The sequence below is a fragment of the Ascaphus truei genome, chromosome 4, assembly GCF_040206685.1.
Source record: "Ascaphus truei isolate aAscTru1 chromosome 4, aAscTru1.hap1, whole genome shotgun sequence".
NCBI classification, from domain to species: domain Eukaryota; kingdom Metazoa; phylum Chordata; class Amphibia; order Anura; family Ascaphidae; genus Ascaphus; species Ascaphus truei.
The window spans coordinates 113,953,104-113,974,462 of NC_134486.1; the positions used below are offsets into that span (position 1 = coordinate 113,953,104).

A 21,359-nucleotide genomic window follows, 5' to 3' on the forward strand; every position below is an offset into this window, starting at 1 on the left:
CGTCTTCAATTACCTCAAAGTATGAGAATTCCTAATGTTTTTCACACATCTCTCTCAAGCCGTTCATTTCCAGTCCTCTCTTTCCGGACCACACTCTGAGACCAGACCCAGTTATCATACAGGGCAACGAAGAGTATGAGGTCCAAACCATACTGGATTCCCGCCTCTCGAGAGGTAAGGTTCAATTCTTGGTCCATTGGAAGGGCTTTGGACCCGAAGAGAGATCATGGGTATCTCTTAAAGACATTCATGCACCTGGGCTTCTCAAACGTTTCCGAAAGAAGTTTCCGTCTAAACCATGGGAGGATCGTCCTGAGGCCGACCCCTGAAGGGGGGGGTACTGTGAGGATTCGGGGGTCACAACGGCCACAGCGTGACCTCCCCCCACCTTATGTTGCGCCAGCTGCTGCAGGGCGTCCCCCTCGCCGGTCCCGTCCAGTCCCCGTGGTTGGGGCACTTCCTCCTCGTCCCCGGATGGCGGCGCTGTTCCGCAGGAGGCAGGGGCTATGGCGGCTGCTGCTGCTGCTGCTCAGAAGCAGTGAATAAATTTAACTAGATCCGGCAGCGCCATAATGAGGGGGAGCGCGCACCGGATCTAGTTAATTTATTCACTGCTCCTGCAGTGAGGCAACGCCCCCAACACACACACAGCCTACAATCATGCCCTAAGACTGCTCACCTGCATTCTTCTCTAAGCAGCCTATGCAGGACAGCTCCATACACTTCTCCAGGTCTGCCTCCTCTTCCTATTCGACAGCCGCACTATATAATGCCTGTCTAGCCATTCCCACATCGCTCGACATAGTCTCTGCTTACGAATGTCTATTCTGGCTCTCCCTTTGCTCTTCGTTATTCAGGTTGTGACCCGGCTTGGCGGACGTTCCTCTCTGGCTCTGGACCCCGGCTCCCACTTGACCTTGCAGCTTCTCTCATCCCTCGACTAGTGCTTGGACCTCGACCTCCCGGATCTCTCTCTCCCTGACCTTGGCTAACGGCAACGACTTTGTCTCTTCTGTACCGGTACCGGCAAGTATTGCTACACCTATTCACACCTGACCTGGCAATGCCAAAACACAACACCCCGGACACGCTCCTTCTGCTGCGGGTGCGTGCACATATACGTCCCCACCTCAGTATAAGGGACGAGTCTGGTCTGCGGGCAGCACTGGCGTAACAACCAGAAAAGGAAAAAGAATCTGAAGAGGACCAAATGCCTTCCAGCATGCCAGAAGTGACAAGACCATCTGAACATCTGGCCAGTCAAAAAAGTAACAAGACGGGTCTGAAAACAATGTTTAACACCTGTTGGAAGACCCTTTAAGTCAAGCTTGGGCAAATTTCATCCAAATTCCTGTTTCCCGACCTTTTTATAAGCAGTTTTCTTCTTGTTCTGATTTTATCTCAGGAGGGGCGAGATCCACTCCAATGTGGAAATTACAGACCAATATTATTACTTAATACAGATGTATAACTCCATAGCAAAATTCTGGCAATAGATTGAACGGGATCCTACCAAAGCTAATACATATTGATCAAGTGGGCTTTGTCTCGGGCAGACAGGCCTCGGACAATACCCGCAAGATCATAAACATTATAGACCACGTGCACCTTTCCGATATAAAAGCGATACTACTAAACGTAGTCACTGAAAACGCATTTGATAGAATACAATGGTTATTTCTGGATCAGACCATGTTAACATTTGGATTTTAGGGCCCATTCCTAGAGGGCGTTGGAGCCCTTTACCAGAAGCCCACAGCGTACGTCAAACTTTCAGGGGGAAATTCGGACCCAATTATGATCACAAACAGGACTAGACAGGGATGCCCCTTGTCGCCACTGTAATTTGCCATATCAATTGAACCATTAGTGGCCACAATAAGAGATAATGTCAATGTCCACGGACGTCCCTCCCAAATCTCCAGCTCTTCTTAGATCAATTTGGCAAAGTCTCAGGCTATAAAATCAATAACGATAAATCCGAGGCCCTAAATGTAAGTCTCCCAGCTCTGGAACTACAATTGCTACAATCAAATTTTAACTATAAATGGAGCTCTACCCACATTAAGTATCTGGGAATTAAAATAGCGAGTTCATATGAATCCCTGTATCAAAGCAACTACCCTCCCCTTTTTGAGAAAATTTAAAAAGGATCTCCATACATGGAATAAATTCCAAATATCTTGGAAGGGAAGAATAATTTCCGCCAAAATGAACATCCTACCAAGATTACTATATTACTTCCGAACGCTCCCAATAATTATACTCCAGTCTGAGCTGAAAAACATACAAAGCCGAGTACTCCAATTCATATGGAGATACAAGCGACTGAGAGTGGCTAGGTCAGTAATGCTAGCCTCAAAAACAAAGGGAGGACTCGGAGTCTCAGATATTATTAAATATTGCCAAACAGCTCAATTTAAACAAGTAGTGATTTGGAATAATGATCAAACAACCTGCTGCTGGCTAGCAATTGAATCATTCTACGCAAAACCACTATCCCTCGCAGTGGCTCTGTGGTCCCAAGAGTCCAGGGAGACAAGTAGGAAAGTTTGACCTAGGATCAATGAGGTGCACGTAGAACATATGGTCCAAAAATAAAGTAAAATATGCATTTCGGACTTACCCTTCCCTGCTAACTCTGATCTTGAACAACCCGGACTTCCCTCCGGGATGCTCCCAAGGGCAATTTACCCAATTTCTAAATTTAGATATTCAATTAGCCGTGGATTCGGTGGAAAAGGGGAGGGTTCTGTCCTACCAGGATATCCCAAAAAAATATAAATTGCAAGATTTTCACCTCTTCAAATACTTCCAAATCAGACATTTTCTCTCATCAATTTCTCAGAACGGGAGCTTCCCTAACCTATCAAAATGTGAAAAGTATTGAAAAAAGGCACCTCCCAGAGAGGATTTGTATCGGGTATATACATGGGGATTGTTACAGCTTAGCAGATCAACAATAAGTCACGAAGGGAATATGAAAACAACCAATAGATCTGGAAATACTCAATTCATATATTGAATTTATACAGACGAGATACCGAGTCCTCTACAACTTGCCTTAAACTGGCCCGGTTACATTCTGGGTATGTGCTGGGTGTAACCTGGCTAGTTTAAGGCGTGTACCTGGGTCTTTTTGCCGATTGCCACTGGTTTGTGTTAGAATAGTCTTAAATGTGAAAATTGATGTTTATACCAATATTTCCTGTACCTGTTGTATCGGTTTCACTCTGACTCTCTCTTTGTAAAGTATAATTTGTGTATGTAGCGATGGAGGGGGCGTTGGCCGGTAATAAAGGGGTTACAACCCAGCTGACCACCCCCATCATCGTATGGGAGGCGAGGGGTTAACTTATGTTTATTTGTGTTTTTATGCCCCTGCCTCAGTGCAAAGTGTGTTTTCCCCCTGGTTACATGTTTTCCCCCCTTACAGTGTATGCACCAAACACATTCACTGGGATCAGGTCGGGAGGGAAAGGGTGAATTGTATTTACATGTTTATGGCCCTTTGTTCCCCTTCCTGCCTTTTTAATCCCCGTTTGAAGCCCGTCCCATAGGTTGCCATTGGAGCTCCATGCAAGTCTATGGAGAATTCAAGGGTTTTGGCCTAATATCAAAGAAGACCAGCAGATGGCGCCCGAGAGGATGAGCGGAATTTCTCCATTGAAGTGAATGGCGTAATGCCTTTTAATGGGGATTCCTCGAGTCCGCTCTCCAAGAAGTAGTTGGCTGACAGCCAAACCGCAATCTCCGAAAGCGGATACAATTTCAATAAAAGAGCTCTTGATCGCTAAATTGGCGTGGGAACTTGGTCACGGCCAAGTTCATTCATATTAAAATTGTAACTCCGGTTCTAGGGCAGGTAGCGGTCCACTTCTTTTTGCCCCTAGCTCAGGGGAACCTCTTTACTCAACCCCAACAGGGTCTGACGGGCAATGGCCACGGGAAAGGGTCGTGGCCGCAACGAGGGTTGCCCCATTGACCGTAATGGCGGAGAAAATCCGCTTGGTTTTAAAACACCAAGTGTGAAAGTGCAAAAACCTAAAACCCAGACCTCCGGTTCGGTAAGCACTAAAGGGCTGGGATTTGGCCACCAGGCAGTCACTGCTCCAGCATGATTGCATGGCAATTTCCAGCCCTCTCCGATCAACCGAACAGAGTATGGGCAAATGTTTAAAATGTGGTTCTGCCATTGACTCTAATGGCGGAGAAATGCAATATGTCTAACATGTGGTGTTAAAGTGATATATTGTTATCTCCGGTTTGGTGGGTCCCAGCGAGCTGAAAATTGACCACCATGTAGAATCCCCTCTGGTATGAGGGTATGGCAATGTGTAGCCCGCTCTGCCCAACCGAATGGAATATTTTATTATATATAAAATATTGTGAATTCACTGTATTTCATGCCTAGTGTAAAGCCCGCAAAAGCTACTGGCCCATACAGTATGTTAATGGTCAGGGGGCGACAGTATGTCTACACAAAGGCCACTGATCAAAGGCTCATCCACAAGGTTTGTATATACAGGGTGGAGAGAACGCAGGACATGGCCTTTCACATGAAGTGCCATAATACACACCTTTCGGCAGGTTTCCCTGGCCCAGATCCCCATCTGGCAGACTTAGCGATGCCAACTCTTTTGAGTGGGTTTAGGAAAATGGGAGCCTGACTAAGGGATTGTGCGCATGTGCCAGCTACCTGGGGGCAGGTAACAAAGTGCTTCCCACGTTAGCTGGCAAAAGGTGATTGGTTCTCAGTTATTGGTTAACAATTATCTGTACCCTATGTTAGGGTATAGAGCCCAAATCACATTAAAACGATGGTAAGCTCTATGCCCAGGGTTCGTTCATGTTCGTTCTTCGTTATTTCATCTGAATGATGCCTGGTGAATTGCTAATCTGAATCCTGATTACTTCATTGCCTCATCCCTACGTAAGTGTATATATTCTGTGTGTTATTTGTTCAACATTGTTGTTCACCTTATTTTAAGGAATACACTTTCTTTATCATATCACAGTCACATTCAATTCAACCCAGTTATTTCGTGTATATTATAACCCTGTAAGCTATCGTGACAGTGTATGTCTCAAAAACTGCAATAAAGAGATTGAAACAAACAAAAAAAAAAAGCGTGAGCCCACGAATCAGTAAAAACATCAGATACTGCAGGAAAATCAGTGAGCGGTAAACCTGACCTTGAAGTGGAAGTCTTTGAGTCAGTAAGCGGTACCTCAAACACTGTGGAAGAATCAACAAGACATAAACTTGCCTTTGGAGTGGGAGTCCCAGACTCAGGAAGGGTTACATAAGGTACTGTAGAGAAACCAATGAGGGGAAAGCTATCCTTTGATGTAGGAATCTTAGAGTCAATAATAAGTACCCCAGAAGCTGCTGAAAAATCAGCGATACCTAAATGTGTCCTTGGAATGGGAGTCCCAGAGTCCTCAATGGTTATAACCGGCACGGCAGAGCAATCAGTGAAATATACTGTATGCTTGTCTCTGAAATGAGTGTCTGAGAATAAGCAGTGGTTACACTAGGTACTGCAAAGAGATCAGAGAAAGGTACGTTTGTCTCTGAAGTGGGAGTATGGGAAACAACAATAAGTATACCAGATACTGTGGGTATTTTTATGGCATGAACTTTAGAAACAAAGATGGGGGTATCCAACATTGCATGGAACCCAGCAGTAGGGGTACTTGTCTTGGAAGAATCAGAACTAGGTATATCTAACCATGTGGGGACATCAGTGAAAGGTCTGCTTGTCTCCTGTAGTGGATGTCTGAGAATCATCAATAGGTCTACCAGATACTATGGGAAACTTTATGGCAAGGGCCTTAGAAACAGTCAAAGGGACCTCAGACATTGCAGGTGAATTAGAGAAAGGGAAACTGGACTTTAAGGCAGGAGTTTTAGTATTAATGATAGGTATATCAAACACTACAGGAGAGTCAGAGAAAGGGGAACCTGCTTTTAAATCGGGGGCCTTATAACTAGCAAAGGTTATGTCCGGTACAGGAGGAGAGTCAAAAAAAGGGGAACCTGCTTTTAAATCTTGGGCTTTATACAGTAACTAGCAACGGTTACAGCAGGTACTGCAGGAGAGTCTGCGAAAGGGGGACTTGACTTTGAAACAGGATCCTTTAGATTCAGTGATGGGGACATCAGACATTGAATCAGGAGTCTTAGACCCATCAAGGATTAAAGCACATACTGCCGAGGAAACAGTGCGATGTGTACTTGACTTTGAAACAGGAGCGGTGAAGAATTCATCTTTTGGCTCCTGAAATGCAAGGTTAGCTTGCTGAAGCGGAGGTGTAGATGCCGACGAAGAATCAGCCGGGGGTGCAAGAAGAGGTTGGTTGGCAAGGATTTGCAAGCTGGAGGTGATGGAAGTGATTACAGTGCCCCACGTAGTCAGGAAAGGGTGAGCGCCTATCCAGGAGTTGGTCCCGGAGGGACAGCCCCTTCCCTAACTCAGCGGGGTCCATCTGTGGCCTGAGCATTATGTGACGGTGCTCGTCTCTGATCAGGAAGTGGACCCGCAGGGCTGAGGTAGGGATGCAAATTAACCGACCGAGTCCGGTTGGAGATTCTGTAGTCGGTAAGCAGGCAAAGGGTTAGGGCAGGTGGCAGAGGTGCACAGTCCAGGCGACAGGCAAAAGATCAAGGCAGGCGGATGGCAGCGAAGCCGGGGTCACGGTCCGGGTTCGGCAACAGGGATTCCAAATGAACAGCCTTGCCACAGCAACAGGCTAGCCTCGATCAGGGAAGCCACAGGGATAGGCTAGCCACAGCAACAAGCTAGCCTCAGGAAAAGGGAAGCTCACGAACAAGGAAGGCTCGGCAACTAGAACCCAAGGTGGCCAGGAAAACGTATACAATGCTCATGCAGGGGCTGGAAGACACTGGCAGCTATTTAAGTCCTTGAACAGGTGCAGCCAATAATAAAATTCAGGAGGAGGCTTGTCTGCAACCACAATGTTCACAGCAGCCAGGTAAGGGCAGGTTCCAGCTAAAGCCTGGATTGGAACCCTTACAAGGACACAGCTTTAGAGCAATATTGATGTCGCAGGCTAAAGCACTGGGGCAATCCTCTGGTGGGAGGTACTAGATCCAGAAAACTTCTGTCTACATAACTCCATTGAAATAATCCAGGAAAACCTGTGCAAGACATTGATGAAGTCTTGTGTTTTTGTTTTAATATTGATTGGAACAAATGAATGGCATTGGAATTTAATAGCAGAAAAAAGGGAATGGGATTGGAAAATATGCTATAAAGGATCCTGGTTGATAGTTATAACAATCAAAGTGAAATCAAAGGAATACTCATGCACATCTAGAATCCAGTTTCAAAGCATGTGCATTTGTTTAGAATTTAGATCAACCAGATGAATAGTCATCTAAACTGACACATACAGAGATTATAATGGTGAGGTTTATGTTTCAATTAATAAAGCAATCATCTGATTATGATGATTGTTAAATTGTCTAAAATAATTTCTGTAACTTTCAGTGGTTTTAAATTTGTGCTCGCCAGCAACCAACCTCTCACTGATGGGATCCAAATGGTTGAAAAAGCTCTCTTTCGGTAGGTTTACTGGCTATGCACTTCTTTAACCCAGGCTGTGCTGAGAGCTGTGTAATACGGCAGGCCTAAAATCATAGGGGTCCATGTTAAAATGGATGAGAAGTGAAGAGTGACACACTGTGCTCATTTACATGTCATTACTCAAAATCCCTGGCTGCAGTGGAAGCATGGTTTGCTAAGCGATAATGGTAAAAGACAGGGTTGCAGACCCATCTGACATGCAAATGCAGTACAAATGGTAATTTTATTTACTAAACTTGTGCTGTAACTGTGCAAGCACCCAAGTTTTACAGTATATATGTACTTGTTTCACTTCAAATTTAAGTTATTAAATATTATGGTAGTAAATTGCCACTCCATCATTGGCTTAGTTTGTCTGGAGGTGCACACAAATCCGTTCAATAAAAGAGAGTGAGAGTGCTACCATGTCAACATCATGCTCTGGTCCAAATATCTAATACAGATTGAAATGTCATGCATCAATAATGTAGTTTACTAGTCAACATTCCAATGTTCACACTGCAGTAGGATAAGATGTGTGAACATAAAAATGTTGACTAATAAACTAAAACTTAAGCTGTGTTTGTTGATTTTTTTTGATGGGATTTTTAATTTCAATCAAGTAAATGTCACGTGAATCTTATTTGTGTTTCCGTCCTACGGACGAGAGGGTTTAATCTGAAAATATTTATTTGGTGAATTTTGTAAAAGGAACGTTTTGGCTAGAGTATAGCCAAAAAGAGAGCTCACAATTAAATGAATGGAGGAAAAGAGGGTGCAGTGGCAAACTGCCAAATAGCTGTGGAATTAAGAGGGTAGGGTTATGAATAAATAGGCCAATTTCATAATCCAGGGTAATTACTTTCCTTTTTTAAAAGGGTAGTTTTTACTAAAATGTGTAGGGTATTGAACCATACCACATCTTCCAGTGCTAAAAGACTCCTTAAACAGTATTTACTTGTATGGGTTGTGAGGTGTCTTCTGGCATCAGAAGGTGTCTGATGTCACTACACTGCTTAGTAGATATGGGTGTATCAAAATCTCATATATTTTTATATTGAAGAATCACAGCATTATGGGTAATGTTTTAAATATTTGATCTTTTGATCATATTTAAAAACAAACTGACTGTCTTTCAACTTTAGAAAAGTCTGTCATAAATGCCTAGTCTTCATTTATAACCAAATTGTGAGGTTGTGGACAGGGAGACCACAGAAAAATTGTCTATCACTTTCTAATAAAAAAACATACAGTTTGATGCCGTTCTGTGAATTGATAAACGTTTATCCTTGATCTTTTTGATGATGATGATGATGATGATGATGATGATGAATGACAATTCGCTTAATTGTTAGGAAGATTATGAGAATAGCAAACATAGAGGGGGATTTAGGAAACTTTAATAAGTGAGCTTGATAAAGCTCTGATATCCCTTATCGCTGCTTTTTGAATCTCTCTTATAGTTTATCACGCTAAGGTTCATCTTGAGACACTTTTCCCATGGGTAGATCAAACAGCCAGAGGGTGTTTGATGTAATGGCGTTGTGATCTTAACAGTGTACAGTAGTTTACAATAATCTTGTCAGAACTTGAAATTAAGTTTAAATGCAACATTCCCAAGGCAGTAGCGTTTGCTCTTGCCCCTTAACATTTTTTATTTACCATAATCCATTTTTAAATATTCTATATTATTTGGTTATTGCTAATTATCAATTAAAGAGAGAGGTTTTATATTATTCTGATCGCGTCAAAATAGCAATACAGACCTCAGTGTAATGGTATTGATTAATAAATAATCACTATTTTACTCTATACTATAGGTGTGACTAACGCCATGGTTCTTTTTTTTTTTTGTTGCACATATAGATCAATAAAAGGGTTTATTGCAAAGTAGCTCTTGGCTTCAAAAAGCCCCCCCAGAGCTGATTTTCAAAGCATTTAACAGAAAGAAATTCTTGTCATAACTATTAGTGCTGAAGCTTTGAGGGATTCCTTCCTCACCTGTATCGCCTACCACTGAACACGCACAGTATTTCTAGTGTTTATTGTAGAGTGCTTTTTTTTTATTTCTTCACTCTGCGGCCAACACAACACACCTACTGTACTCTTTAGTCATCTTCATTTGCACCGTTTTTCTTGGAAAACTGAATTTGTATAGCCTGAGAGCATACCAAAAGGATGTTACTAGTTCCTATGTGTGCATTGATTTATGTTCTGTCTCATTTAGGAAGGGATGTGTATAACGAGATGGTGTGAACCACTTTTTACAATCGCGCATTTCATCGGTTTCATCATAATACTTTGATAGTTTTCTGGCAAAATACATTTTTGGCACAACAACACAAATATCATAAAACATTGTAAACTGACTAGTCTGGCCAAGCTTGAGCACGTTAGAGCAGATTTTCGGAAGCAGAAAGGTTATGTTTATATCTGTAACAGCACTGAACAAAACTGAGTTTTAAAGAAACTGCTTTGAGACCATTTTTTCCCGTAAGGAACCCATAGGAGCCAATTGTTAAGGCATCCTATCCGTTTATCATTAGTCGGGTTTAATTACATTCCTAGAATACTGCATAGAATTTGAAATAAAATACTGCCATTATGATATCATTGTAAATGTAGTAATAATTAGGTATTTGTGAATTCTTATAATTCGTTTTTTCTTTGAGGGTAATTAAAGGCTTCTCTAGGTGACATGGCTACCGTGGCTGTGAGACTTTTCTTCTTAGGTTTATAAAAGTCAGGTATAAAGTGTCAGTAAAAACAATCACATTTTTACAGTGCCAAAATAAATTTACCATCATAAAACTGGTACATTTCTATTCTAATAGCATTTTGTGCACGTTTTCTTAGCACAAACTATTTACAGTGTTTGCAAACAATTTATCATATAAATGAGCTCATAATATGGTACCACATGGTGTTCCACTCTTACTGTAATCCACAAATGTAGGACGACTGAAATTTTACAAACTGGTGTAATACATTTCCATTCATTTTTATATTCAGAAATAAAAATAAAAAGTTCACCTTGCTTAAATAACATTGCTGAAATAGATAAAGGCAAGAATAAGTGCATATATCACACATTATTAATTACTTCATAATTAATCTATCCATTTGCAGCAATTTCTATCCCTTAACACAGCGTTTCCCAAATGGTGGGTCGCGACCCGGCACCGGGCCACGGCACCAAAATTGCCGGGTCGCAGCGAGGCTGGCCGCGCGGTGTCTCCCGTCCCCCATGCTCAATTTTAAAAAAAAATGGCGGCGATTCCCCCCTCGGTCCCGCGCGCTTGCGCAGGGCAAGCAGGGCCCGCTCCCTTCCTCCCCCCCCGCTCCCTTCCTCCCCCCCGCTCCCTTCCTCCCCCCCCGCTCCCTTCCTCCCCCCCCGCTCCCTTCCTCCCCCCCCGCTCCCTTCCTCCCCCCCCGCTCCCTAACATTCCCCCTCCCCGCTCCCTTCCTCTCCCCCCCCGCTCCCAACGTGGGATGGAGGAGGAAGTACCAGCTCCTACTGCGGCCCGCTTCCCCCCGCGGCCAGCTTCCCGAGCTCACCTCCTGTGGCACCCTCTCCCGAGCCCACCTCCCGTGCCCCCAAGCCCACCTCCCGTCCCGGGCAGCAGGGGATATCGGGGGCAGCAGGGGAAAGCGTCCGGCGGCAAGGTAAGTCACCCCACCCAGTCACTGCCTCCCACCCAAGTGCCCCTGGCCCTCTCCCTCCCACCCCAGTGCCCCTGGCCCCCTCCCTCCCACCCCAGTGCCCCTGGCCCCCTCCCTGCCACCCCAGTGCCCCTGGCCCCCCCCTCCCACCCCAGTGCCCCATGTCCCCTCCCTCCCACCCCAGTGCCCCATGTCCCCTCCCTCCCACCCCAGTACTGTACACATTACAATTCATTCATTTCTGCCATGGATACGCGAAGAATTGCACCCAAAGAAACAGAATCCATGAAATTCAAACAATAGAATACAGCAGCGCACATGAAAACGGCTCCGTGAAATGTTCGAATAACGGCCGCTGCATCCGTATATAGCTCATGCCAGTGATGTCACAAATTTGTCAAACTTGACAGCCTATGTGTTTTTCCTCTGTTAGGGCTGTTCTATACTACGCCGTGCACGCGCGCGGCAATTTTAGTTGTTGGCTGAGGTTAGTCACCTTTCTATAATGCTATAATGGTACCGCGCGCACGGCAGTGTGCGTGGAACCGGCCGACAGGGGGGAAGATGAAGAAAATAAAGATATTGCTCCGCTACCGCGCTGAAATGTGTGTGTGTGTGTGTGTGTACAATGTTAATAAACAATTTATTAAAGTATTTCTTTATTTCAAAACTTATTTAACACATACAGTGGCGGCCGCCTTTAACCTCCTGCGGCCGTTTCCACGCGATTTTTAAAATCGCGGGCAGATGCGGGCCATCTTCGGCCGTTTTGGGCGCCGCAGGCGCTTTCAATGTTAAGGGCCATTAGCGCTGTCTGGTCAATGCAGCTGACGCGCGGGAACCTCCGTGACAAACGGAGAACATCCCCGAATTTTTACGGGTATCTAGGAGGTTAAAAGGGGTCGCGGCTGTACACACACACACCTATACATACAGTACCTCACTCGCTCACAGCATACACACAAAAAGTGTGCGCGCACGGCCGCACGCACTGTAGAACGGCCCTAACTTAGTTGCTTAAATTGTTACTGCTTTGTAGAGACCGACACTTTTAATGAATTCATGTAATAATAATAACTTTGTCATCTAGCACTTTTCTACCAATTACAGTATAGCGTGCTTTACGCAGCACACAGGATTGTTACAGACACAATCCCTGCCCAGATGAGTTTACAATCTGTTGTTGGTGCCTGAGACACAGGGAGATAAAGTGACTTGCCCAGGGTCACATGCAGCACCAGGATTAGAACCAAGTTCCCCTGGTTTAAATTTGGTGTCATTGTTCTGAGAGTCGGTGTCTTTACTCACTGAGCCACTCCTTCAGCCCATAGTGGGTGTACTAAGCTTTTCCGGGGTCCCAACAAGAAAAGCTTTAATAGCCTGTCAATCCATCTGTTATTTCCAGATTTGTTTCCCATAATCAGACCAGGAATTAAATGGTCAAATAAAAAAATGTTATTGCCTCGTTTAGGGCTTATTCCTAAGTTATCCCCTATCCTCAACATTGGCAGGTTCCTTATTATACAGTATAATTGCATTATTGTCAAGTCTAAGCACATAAATGAGTGAGACTTCAGGATTCTGTGTCAGGCACAAGTGCCTGAGGGGTCGGTAACAAACTACTATGCAACGCTTTGCTGGTCCTTCTGGCACTCGGTACAATTAATCTTAAATGACTGTAGCAATTCTGGCTTCAGGGCTAAACAAACGTTTCTATGCTTATTTGCTTCATTTGCATGTCTTAGCACCTTATGTTCCCAAATCTACAATGGAGAGAATACAAAAACATAGATTGATTCTGCAGAATAATTGACATTTTTCATTTAGCATAGGATGGTTGTTCTTTTTCTCTTAGCAGTGAAATAAAGTCTAGAGGCATACAGTATTTGTTAAGCAGTGCTACTCCATAAGGCTGAGATTATACCAAGAGCTGCAGGGCGGCAGCGCTGTTCTGTGACAACCTGCACTGCGACCGAGCAGAATCTTCATTATACCAGGGAGACAGGGCAGAGGAGGCGTGGTGGAGGTGTGGCCGTGAGCAGTTCGCCCTCATTGGCTGAACCGCTCACGTGACACAGCCATCGTCCGAGAAGAACAAATTTTGAAGTCTCTTCCCAAGCGTCCGCTTTCAAATACGGCGCGCCGCGACTGTCGCCATCGGTATGAGCACTTTAATTGGTTTTATGCTACTTGTTTTGGCGCGGCACCGCTAAATGTGACACCGCGCATGTTTTTAGGTATAATCATGGCCTAAGACACCTTCCAGAATTCCTTGGTAAATATATGTCCCCTTACAGCCCATTCAACTGAATGGGCTGTAATGTGTCTTCCTGCGCAGACCGTGTCTTAAGGAGTAGTAACACTGCTTGGTAACTATGACCTTTTATGGCCTATTCACAGTCTCACAATTTATTCTTGATAAAGATTTACAATACAAGAAAATGTATTACTTTGTTTTCTTCCAGAACCTCCAACATTCTTTGATATTAAAGGACAGCAGCATTATACACCTTTCCTCATCGAGAATTTGATGTCTGAAATACCCTTTTGCCTCTCTTTTTGCAGATACATAACAGCTCACACAGATACAGAAGTAGAATCAGAAGATGAGAGAGAGAGGAAACGTCTCAATGTCCAAAGTACCAAAGTCGCAGAACAGGGAGCTGAGTTGCTTTCGATTCTCCAGAAAGCAGACACTAGTCACTGTGGTTGTGAATCAGATAAGCAGGAAGGATTCAGAATGATGCTTGACAGAGAGGAAAAGGTATTTATGTTAGAGCTGGTGATATAACTAAATCATATGTTAAGTTTCTTTGTTAGTTTAATATAAAAGGAAGCCACATTTTGTGAATATGTACACTTAACAGTAACAATGCTAATGGTACTGTTTTGTGATTGAAAGAGAAAAAAACTGCCAGCTAGGGTAACTATACAGTTATTGCGTCATTTGCTTTGGCCGGGATCTCGAGGATTGTGTCTGACTTCTCAATGTTTTGTCGGCTGCACGCAGCTGACTAGCGAGTGCATCGCGAGCGGGAAAATTTGAGTTTTGTATGTATTGTATTTATGTCTTTAGTTATATAGAGCCATTAATGTACATACTGCACCGACACACTTTATTCGAGCAAATACCCAGTATGTACCTGGCAGATATCTGGAATGCGCCGCTCCTCACCTCTGACAAGCCCTGTTGCGTTTGTCTTCCCAGCCTGGGTTCATGCCTGGCTGACAGGCGGCTGATCTGTTAAATGATAATGATTAGGATTTAATAGGCTGCAATGCTTCGCGTGTCTACCAGATGGCATAAATTCATGAATTGTAATGCAGTATATATATATATACTGTGCAGTATTGCAGGCAGCGGGAATAAAATGCTTCAATCCCTGCCTGGAAAATACCTCAATGCACTCGGGCAGAAAACAGTCACAAACCTCAATACACCCGGGTATACCCGAATTCGTGGGACTAGCCGTGCTCGAATAAAGTGTGTCGCCAGTGTAGCGCTTCACAGTAGTAATACGCGACAATCATAAATAACAAATAATATAAATAACAGGCCATGGGAATAAGTGCTTCAGACATAAAAGTAACATTTAGGAAGAGGAGTCCCTGTTCCGAGGAGCTTACAATCTAATTGGTAGGCAGGAAGAAGGTACAGAGACAGTGGGAGGGCATTCTGGTAAGCGCGTCTGCAGGGGGCCAAGCTTTATGTATCATGTGTATAGTATTAGCCACAGTGCTACTCATATGCTTCTTTAAGCAAGTGTGTCTTCTTTTAGCGTTGGCTGCAATACTCCGTAGCAATGATAAGTTGCCCATATGTGTCTTCAAATCTAAATGCAATTTAAGCCTTCAATTCTGTTATGGTGTTTTTATTTAAAAGTGCAGTAGTAAAGTATAATATAAATATTGATATCAAAAACTATATATATTATATTTCTTTCTCCATTCACTTACAATGTTATGTCAGAGAAGCGCCCATAGTATAATAGTCTAATAGTCACACATCACTGCAGTTAGTGTTTTTATTTAAAAGTACTGTAGTTAAATGTAGCGCACGTTCCCCCACCTCTTGGGAGATAAGGCGACTACTGTGCGTGTGGTGCAATACGTGTGGCTCACAGGAGTCTGAGCCTCCGATGCTGAGAGCCTGGGGTGTGTGTAATAAATATGCTAACGGCGCCTCCACCTGGGAAGGATCCTCACACAGTGGGATAGCCCCTCCCAAGACAATACAGTCAGTAATTGCGAACAAGGTATATGTAACAGTATTTACTGGACAGTAACGTATACTGAAGGAAGCATCAAAACTGGGTCATGTTTGCATAATGCGGGATTTTAATTATCCAGACAGACTGGGGAAATTAGGTTAGCATTACAACAAAAGGAAACAGGTTTTTGGGGGGTTTTAAAGACAATTATAATACCCAAATTATTGAGGAACCAACCAGAAGAGGGGCAGTACTGGATTTGGTAATATCAAACTGTAAGGATTACCGAAGTTCAGCCGCTCCGCGCATCCTCTCGAGCACCACCGTGCACGCGCGGGTTGTGTATGGCGCACATTCCTTACCAGACACGCACAGCATGCACGCGCGCCAAAATGGCGTCATCCGACGCCTGATCTTGGCTACCTATGACTCCTCGCTCCTCTCTAATCCTGAACTCGGCATTGCACCTCGACCACTCTCCACTCTCCAACCTGACATCGGCAAAAGTACCTTCTACGCTCCGGGTATCTCCTACATTGAACTCGGCAAGTATAAAGACAACTCTGATATCTATATCCCTGACCCTGCTGTCAAGACAAACCTACACTCCGGACGTGGCCCCCGTGCCTGTGGCTGGTGTTGTTACTACTCCCATCTCCGTACCGGGGTCTCGTCCTGTTTGTGGTGAGCACAGCGAGACAGTATGCTCAGCCCCACAAACATAGACCCCGCTGAGGTGGGAGAGGTGGTGGCATCCCGTGCCGCCATGTTCTCTAGACTGGAGAAATATCTTGAGCAGTCTGACCGTCGCCTAGACTCCTTACAGTAAGACCTCCAGACCCACTCAATGCAAGTGCAACAATCCTGCACACCCACCTTCTCTAACCCACAACCCACTGTCTAGCCTCACACTGTCTGAACCACGACTCCCCACGCCTAACCGGTACTCCGGAGACCCTTTAGAATGTCGCGGCTTTTTGAACCAATGCCTCATTCAATTTGAGATGACACCTTCCCGGTTCCTGGCCCCAAGGTCAAGAGTGGCATACATTGTCTCCTTGCTCACAGGCGATGCATTGGCGTGGGTCTCTCCTATCTGGGAGCAGAGAAGAGACCTTACTCTAGACATCGAACAATTAACCAAGGAGTTCAGACGTGTCTTTGACACCCCAGGGTGTGAAATTACTGCAGCATCTTCCCTTTTTCATGTTTCCTAGGGAGATCGTCCGGTGGCAAGATACGCCTTGGAATTCCGGACAATCGCCTCAGAGACGGGATGGAACAGAGAGGAACTCGCTTCCGCCTTCTGGCAAGGACTTTCGGAACCCCTGAAAGACGAGCTTGCCGCGCAGGAGCGCCCAGCGGACCTGGAGGAGCTCATCGCAGTCTGCATACGGGTAGACCAACGTCTGCAGGAGAGGAGAGCCGAGCGTTTATGGAACCATCAGGTACCCGCCAGGCCTTCACCTTTCCACTCCCTCGTTCCAGAGACACCTATGACCGAGGTTCCTGAACCCAGGCAGTTGGGTGGCAACAAACTCTCCTTCTCTGAGAAACAACGTCGCCGAACCTCCGGCCTGTGCCTCTACTGCGGCAATCCAGGCCACCTAGCCCTCCGCTGCCCACTCAAGTTGGGAAATGACAAACCCCCACGGAGTCCCAGAGGAACTCCCATGGGAGCACTTTTCAACTCTTCCATCACCAAAGAATCCCTACCCAACAGAATCCTGATTCCGGTATCCCTTCAGGCTCCGGGCCTCGCAGTGAGCGCATTCGCCTTCATCGACTCTGGTTCCGGAGGAAACTTCATTGACCAAGAATTCGCCACAAGGAACAACATCCCATTAGAAAAGAGAAAAACCCCGGTGAGATTGGAGGCCATTGATGGACGTCCCCTGCAGCCGGCCTTCATCATCCTACAGACCGCGGCAATCTCCCTGGTATGCGTACAGACCCACAGAGAGAACATCATCTTAGACGTGATCCACTCACCATCCGTCGAGATCATCCTGGGCCTTCCTTGGCTACAACGCCACAACCCACTCATTAACTGGGCCAAGCAAAGACCCATCTCTTGGAACCAACAATGCTCCACGACATGCGCAGTTCCACCTCAAAAGATCTGCAGCATGAAGACCCCAGAGGAGCCACAAGACGTTTTTCCAGAAGAATACACTGAATTCAGAGACGTATTCGACAAAGCCAGGTCAGAGGTACTACCCCCCCATCGATCCTCCGATTGTCCTATAGATCTCCTGCCTGGTTCTACTCTGCCTAGAGGGAGCTCTTGCCCTCTTTCCCTCCCCGAGACGAAAGCTATGTCCCAATACATCCAGGAGAACCTCCAAAAAGGGTTCATCAGGAAATCCTCGTCACCGGCAGGGGCTGGATTTTTTTTTGTCAAAAAGAAAGATGGTACTCTAAGACCCTGCATCGACTACCGAGGACTAAACAAGATCACCATTAAAAACCGCTACCCACTACCATTGATATCAGAGCTGTTCGACCGTCTACAGGGATCCACCATATTCACCAAATTGGACCTCCGTGGTGCCTATAACCTAGTAAGGATCTGTCAAGGAGACAAGTGGAAAACGGCATTCAACACAAGGGACGGCCACTACGAATACCTGGTCATGCCGTTCGGCCTGTGCAATGCTCCAGCGGTCTTCCAAGACTTTATAAATGAAATATTCAGAGACCTGCTGAACAGATTCGTCATCGTTTACCTGGACGACATTTTAATTTTTTCCAAGACCATCTCAGAGCATGTTAACCAAGTCAAACAGGTACTTCTACGCCTTCGTCAGCACCACCTCTACGCCAAACTGGAAAAATGCAACTTCCATCAAAAATCCATTAACTTTCTAGGATACATCATATCCGATTTGGGGTTCTCCATGGATCCCTCCAAACTGAAGGCCGTCATGGACTGGTCGCTTCCCACGTCCCTCAAGGGCATCCAGAGGTTCCTAGGCTTTGCTAATTACTACCGAAAGTTTATCCACAAATTCTCTTCCATTGTCGCACCCATCACGGCTCTCACAAAGAAAGTAGCTGACGTTGTGTCCTGGCCACCTGCAGCTATCCAGTCCTTCAACACCTTAAAGAAAGCTTTCATCTTTGCACCCATATACTGATCCACCCCAATCCCAGACTACCATTCACATTGGAGGTGGACGCATCAGACATCGGAGCCGGTGCCATTTTGTCACAGAGAGTATCACCGTCTTCTAACCTACACCCATGTGCCTTCTTCTCTAAAAAATTCTCATCGGCACAGCAAAACTACGATGTGGGCAATAGAGAACTACTAGCCATCAAACTAGCCTTAGAAGAGTGGAGACATCTACTGGAAGGGACAGAGAGTCCCATTACAATCCTCACCGACCACAAGAACCTCATGTACTTGGAAAGCGCTAAACGACTTGGAGCCCGTCAAGCCCGCTTGTCCCTATTCTTCTCTCGTTTTAATTACATCATATCATTCATACCCGGTTCCAAGAACGTAAAGGCAGACGCCCTTTCCCACCAGTTCGTAACAGAGAATAAAACCGAAGCCAAATCAGAAACCATCCTGCCTGCCAGGTTCATCATCTCCGCCAACACATTTGACATAATGGATGACATCCTGCGTGACCAAACTAACATTCCAGGGGTCTGGAGGTCCCGGATGGATGCCTCTTTTCAGCACTTCCCTTCCGCAAAAAGATCTTGGAATGGGGACACTCATCAAAAACCGCCAGTCATCCTGGTACCAAAAGAACCACAGACTTAATCACACGGACATTCTGGTGGCCTGGCATGCAAGGCGACATAAAGGAATTCACCAAGGCATGCACCACATGTGCAAGGAATAAGGTACCCCGCAGCAAACCGCAAGGGCTCTTGAATCCTCTACCCATCCCAGACCGTCCCTGGAGGAAAATATCTATGGATTTTATAGTAGAGCTGCCAAGATCCAGAGGTATGAACACTATACTTGTAGTCATAGATCGCTTCTCGAAACAGGCACATTTTATTCCACTTAAAGGCCTGCCGAACTCTCCCACACTAGCAGACATATTCTGTAAGGAGATCTTCCGTCTCCACGGAACTCCCACGACCATCGTATCGGACAGAGGGTCCCAGTTCGTCTCGAGATTCTGGCGGGCCTTCACAAAGAAATTGGACATCTCCCTGCATTTTTCTTCCGGGTACCACCCGCAGACAAATGGACAGACAGAAAGGACCAATCAGTCCTTGGAGCAGTACCTGCGTTGCTTCATCGCGGACACTCAGGATGACTGGGCAGAACTTCTCCCGTGGGCAGAGTTCGCCCATAATTCCCTGAGGAATGAATCCACAAAGGTCTCGCCCATCTACGTAAATTACGGTTTTCATCCGGCACGACTGCCCAACTCTTCCCCGCCTTCTGGGGTTCCTGCAGTGGACGACCGGATCCAAGCACTGCAAAAATCATGGACCAAGATCCAGAGTAACTTAAAAAAGGCTTCCGTCAGACAAAAGACCCAGGCAGACCGCTACCGTCGCGAAACTCCAGAGCTGAGACCGGGAGACAAAGTATGTCTGTCCTCACGGAACATACGCCTAAGAGTCCCCACACTCAAACTGGCCCCAAAATTCTTGGGTCCATTCAAGATCTTGGAAAAAATCAATCCGGTGGCATACCGCCTGCAACTCCCCTCTTCAATGAGGATTCCATCCGCGTTCCATATTTCACTACTGAAACCTGCATACCGCAGCCTCCGCTTCCCTGATCCATCTCCTGCACCACCGGGTCCTCTAATCATACAGGGCCAGCAGGAGTACGAAGTTCAGGCCATCCTAGACTCCAGGCTGTCTAAAGGGACTATCCAGTATCTCATTCACTGGAGAGGATATGGTCCCGAGGAACGATCCTGGATTCCACACCAGCAAGTCCACGCACCCGAACTCATCAAAGAGTTCCACCTGAAATACCCCCTGAAGCCTCGCAGGGTTCGCCCGGAGGTCTTTTCTGAAGGGGGGGGGGGTACTGTAAGGATTACCGAAGTTCAGCCGCTCCGCGCATCCTCTCAAGCACCACCGCGCACGCGCAGGGTGTGTATGGACCACATTCCTTACCAGACGCGCGCAGCATTCACGCGCGCCAAAATGGCGTCATCCGATGCCGTGGACTCTGGCTCCACCCCCGGATCATGACGCACACTGACTACGCGCAGAGCTTGCATGTGACACGTGCACCACGCCCCCAAGCTACGTGTCAAGTTTCATTAGCTGTACTAACAGCTGCACCTGCTCATAGATGCATTCTTTAGCCCTGGACTTATCACAGCTACTACAGAGGCCGCACCCCCGCTCCAACCCCCATGGGGGCTGGCTGATCCAGCCTATATGCTCACCAATGTTATAGGCACATTGGCTGAGCATAGATTCATGTTACTCTGTGTTTACCCTTGCTGTTCCTGCCTTGTCCCTGTCCTGTTGCTTTGTTCTAGTTTTTGATCTTCTGTGTACTGAACCGGCTTGCTTTGACTACTCCAACCTCTGGCGCCTGATCTTGGCTACCTCTGACTCCTCGCTCCTCTCTAATCCTGAACTCGGCATTGCACCTCGACCACTCTCCACTTTCCAACCCTGACATCGGCAAAAGTACCTTCTACGCTCCGGATATCTCCTACGTTGAACTCGGCAAGTATAAAGACAACTCTGATATCTATATCCCTGACCCTGCTGTCAAGACAAACCTACACTCCGGACGTGGCCCCCGTGCCTGTGGCTGGTGTTGTTACTACTCCCATCTCAGTACCGGGGTCTCGTCCTGTTTGTGGTGAGCACAGCGTGACACAAACACTGTAGAAGTTATTGTATGTCTTTATTTATATAGCGCCATAAATGTACATAGTGCTTC

The 21,359-nt window shown here is 45.8% G+C and overlaps 1 protein-coding gene across 3 annotated transcripts in view; it reads left to right on the forward strand.

Annotated features, from left to right (window-relative positions):
- The window catches only part of RMDN2 (regulator of microtubule dynamics 2), a 101,774-nt gene that overhangs the window by 10,904 nt on the left and 69,511 nt on the right, over positions 1 to 21,359 (forward strand). For all 3 annotated transcript variants that reach the window (XM_075596477.1, XM_075596478.1, XM_075596479.1), the window contains exon 3: positions 13,821 to 14,019. In XM_075596477.1, coding sequence (XP_075452592.1) covers positions 13,821 to 14,019 — 199 coding nt within the window. The remainder of the gene's footprint in view (positions 1 to 13,820; positions 14,020 to 21,359) is intronic.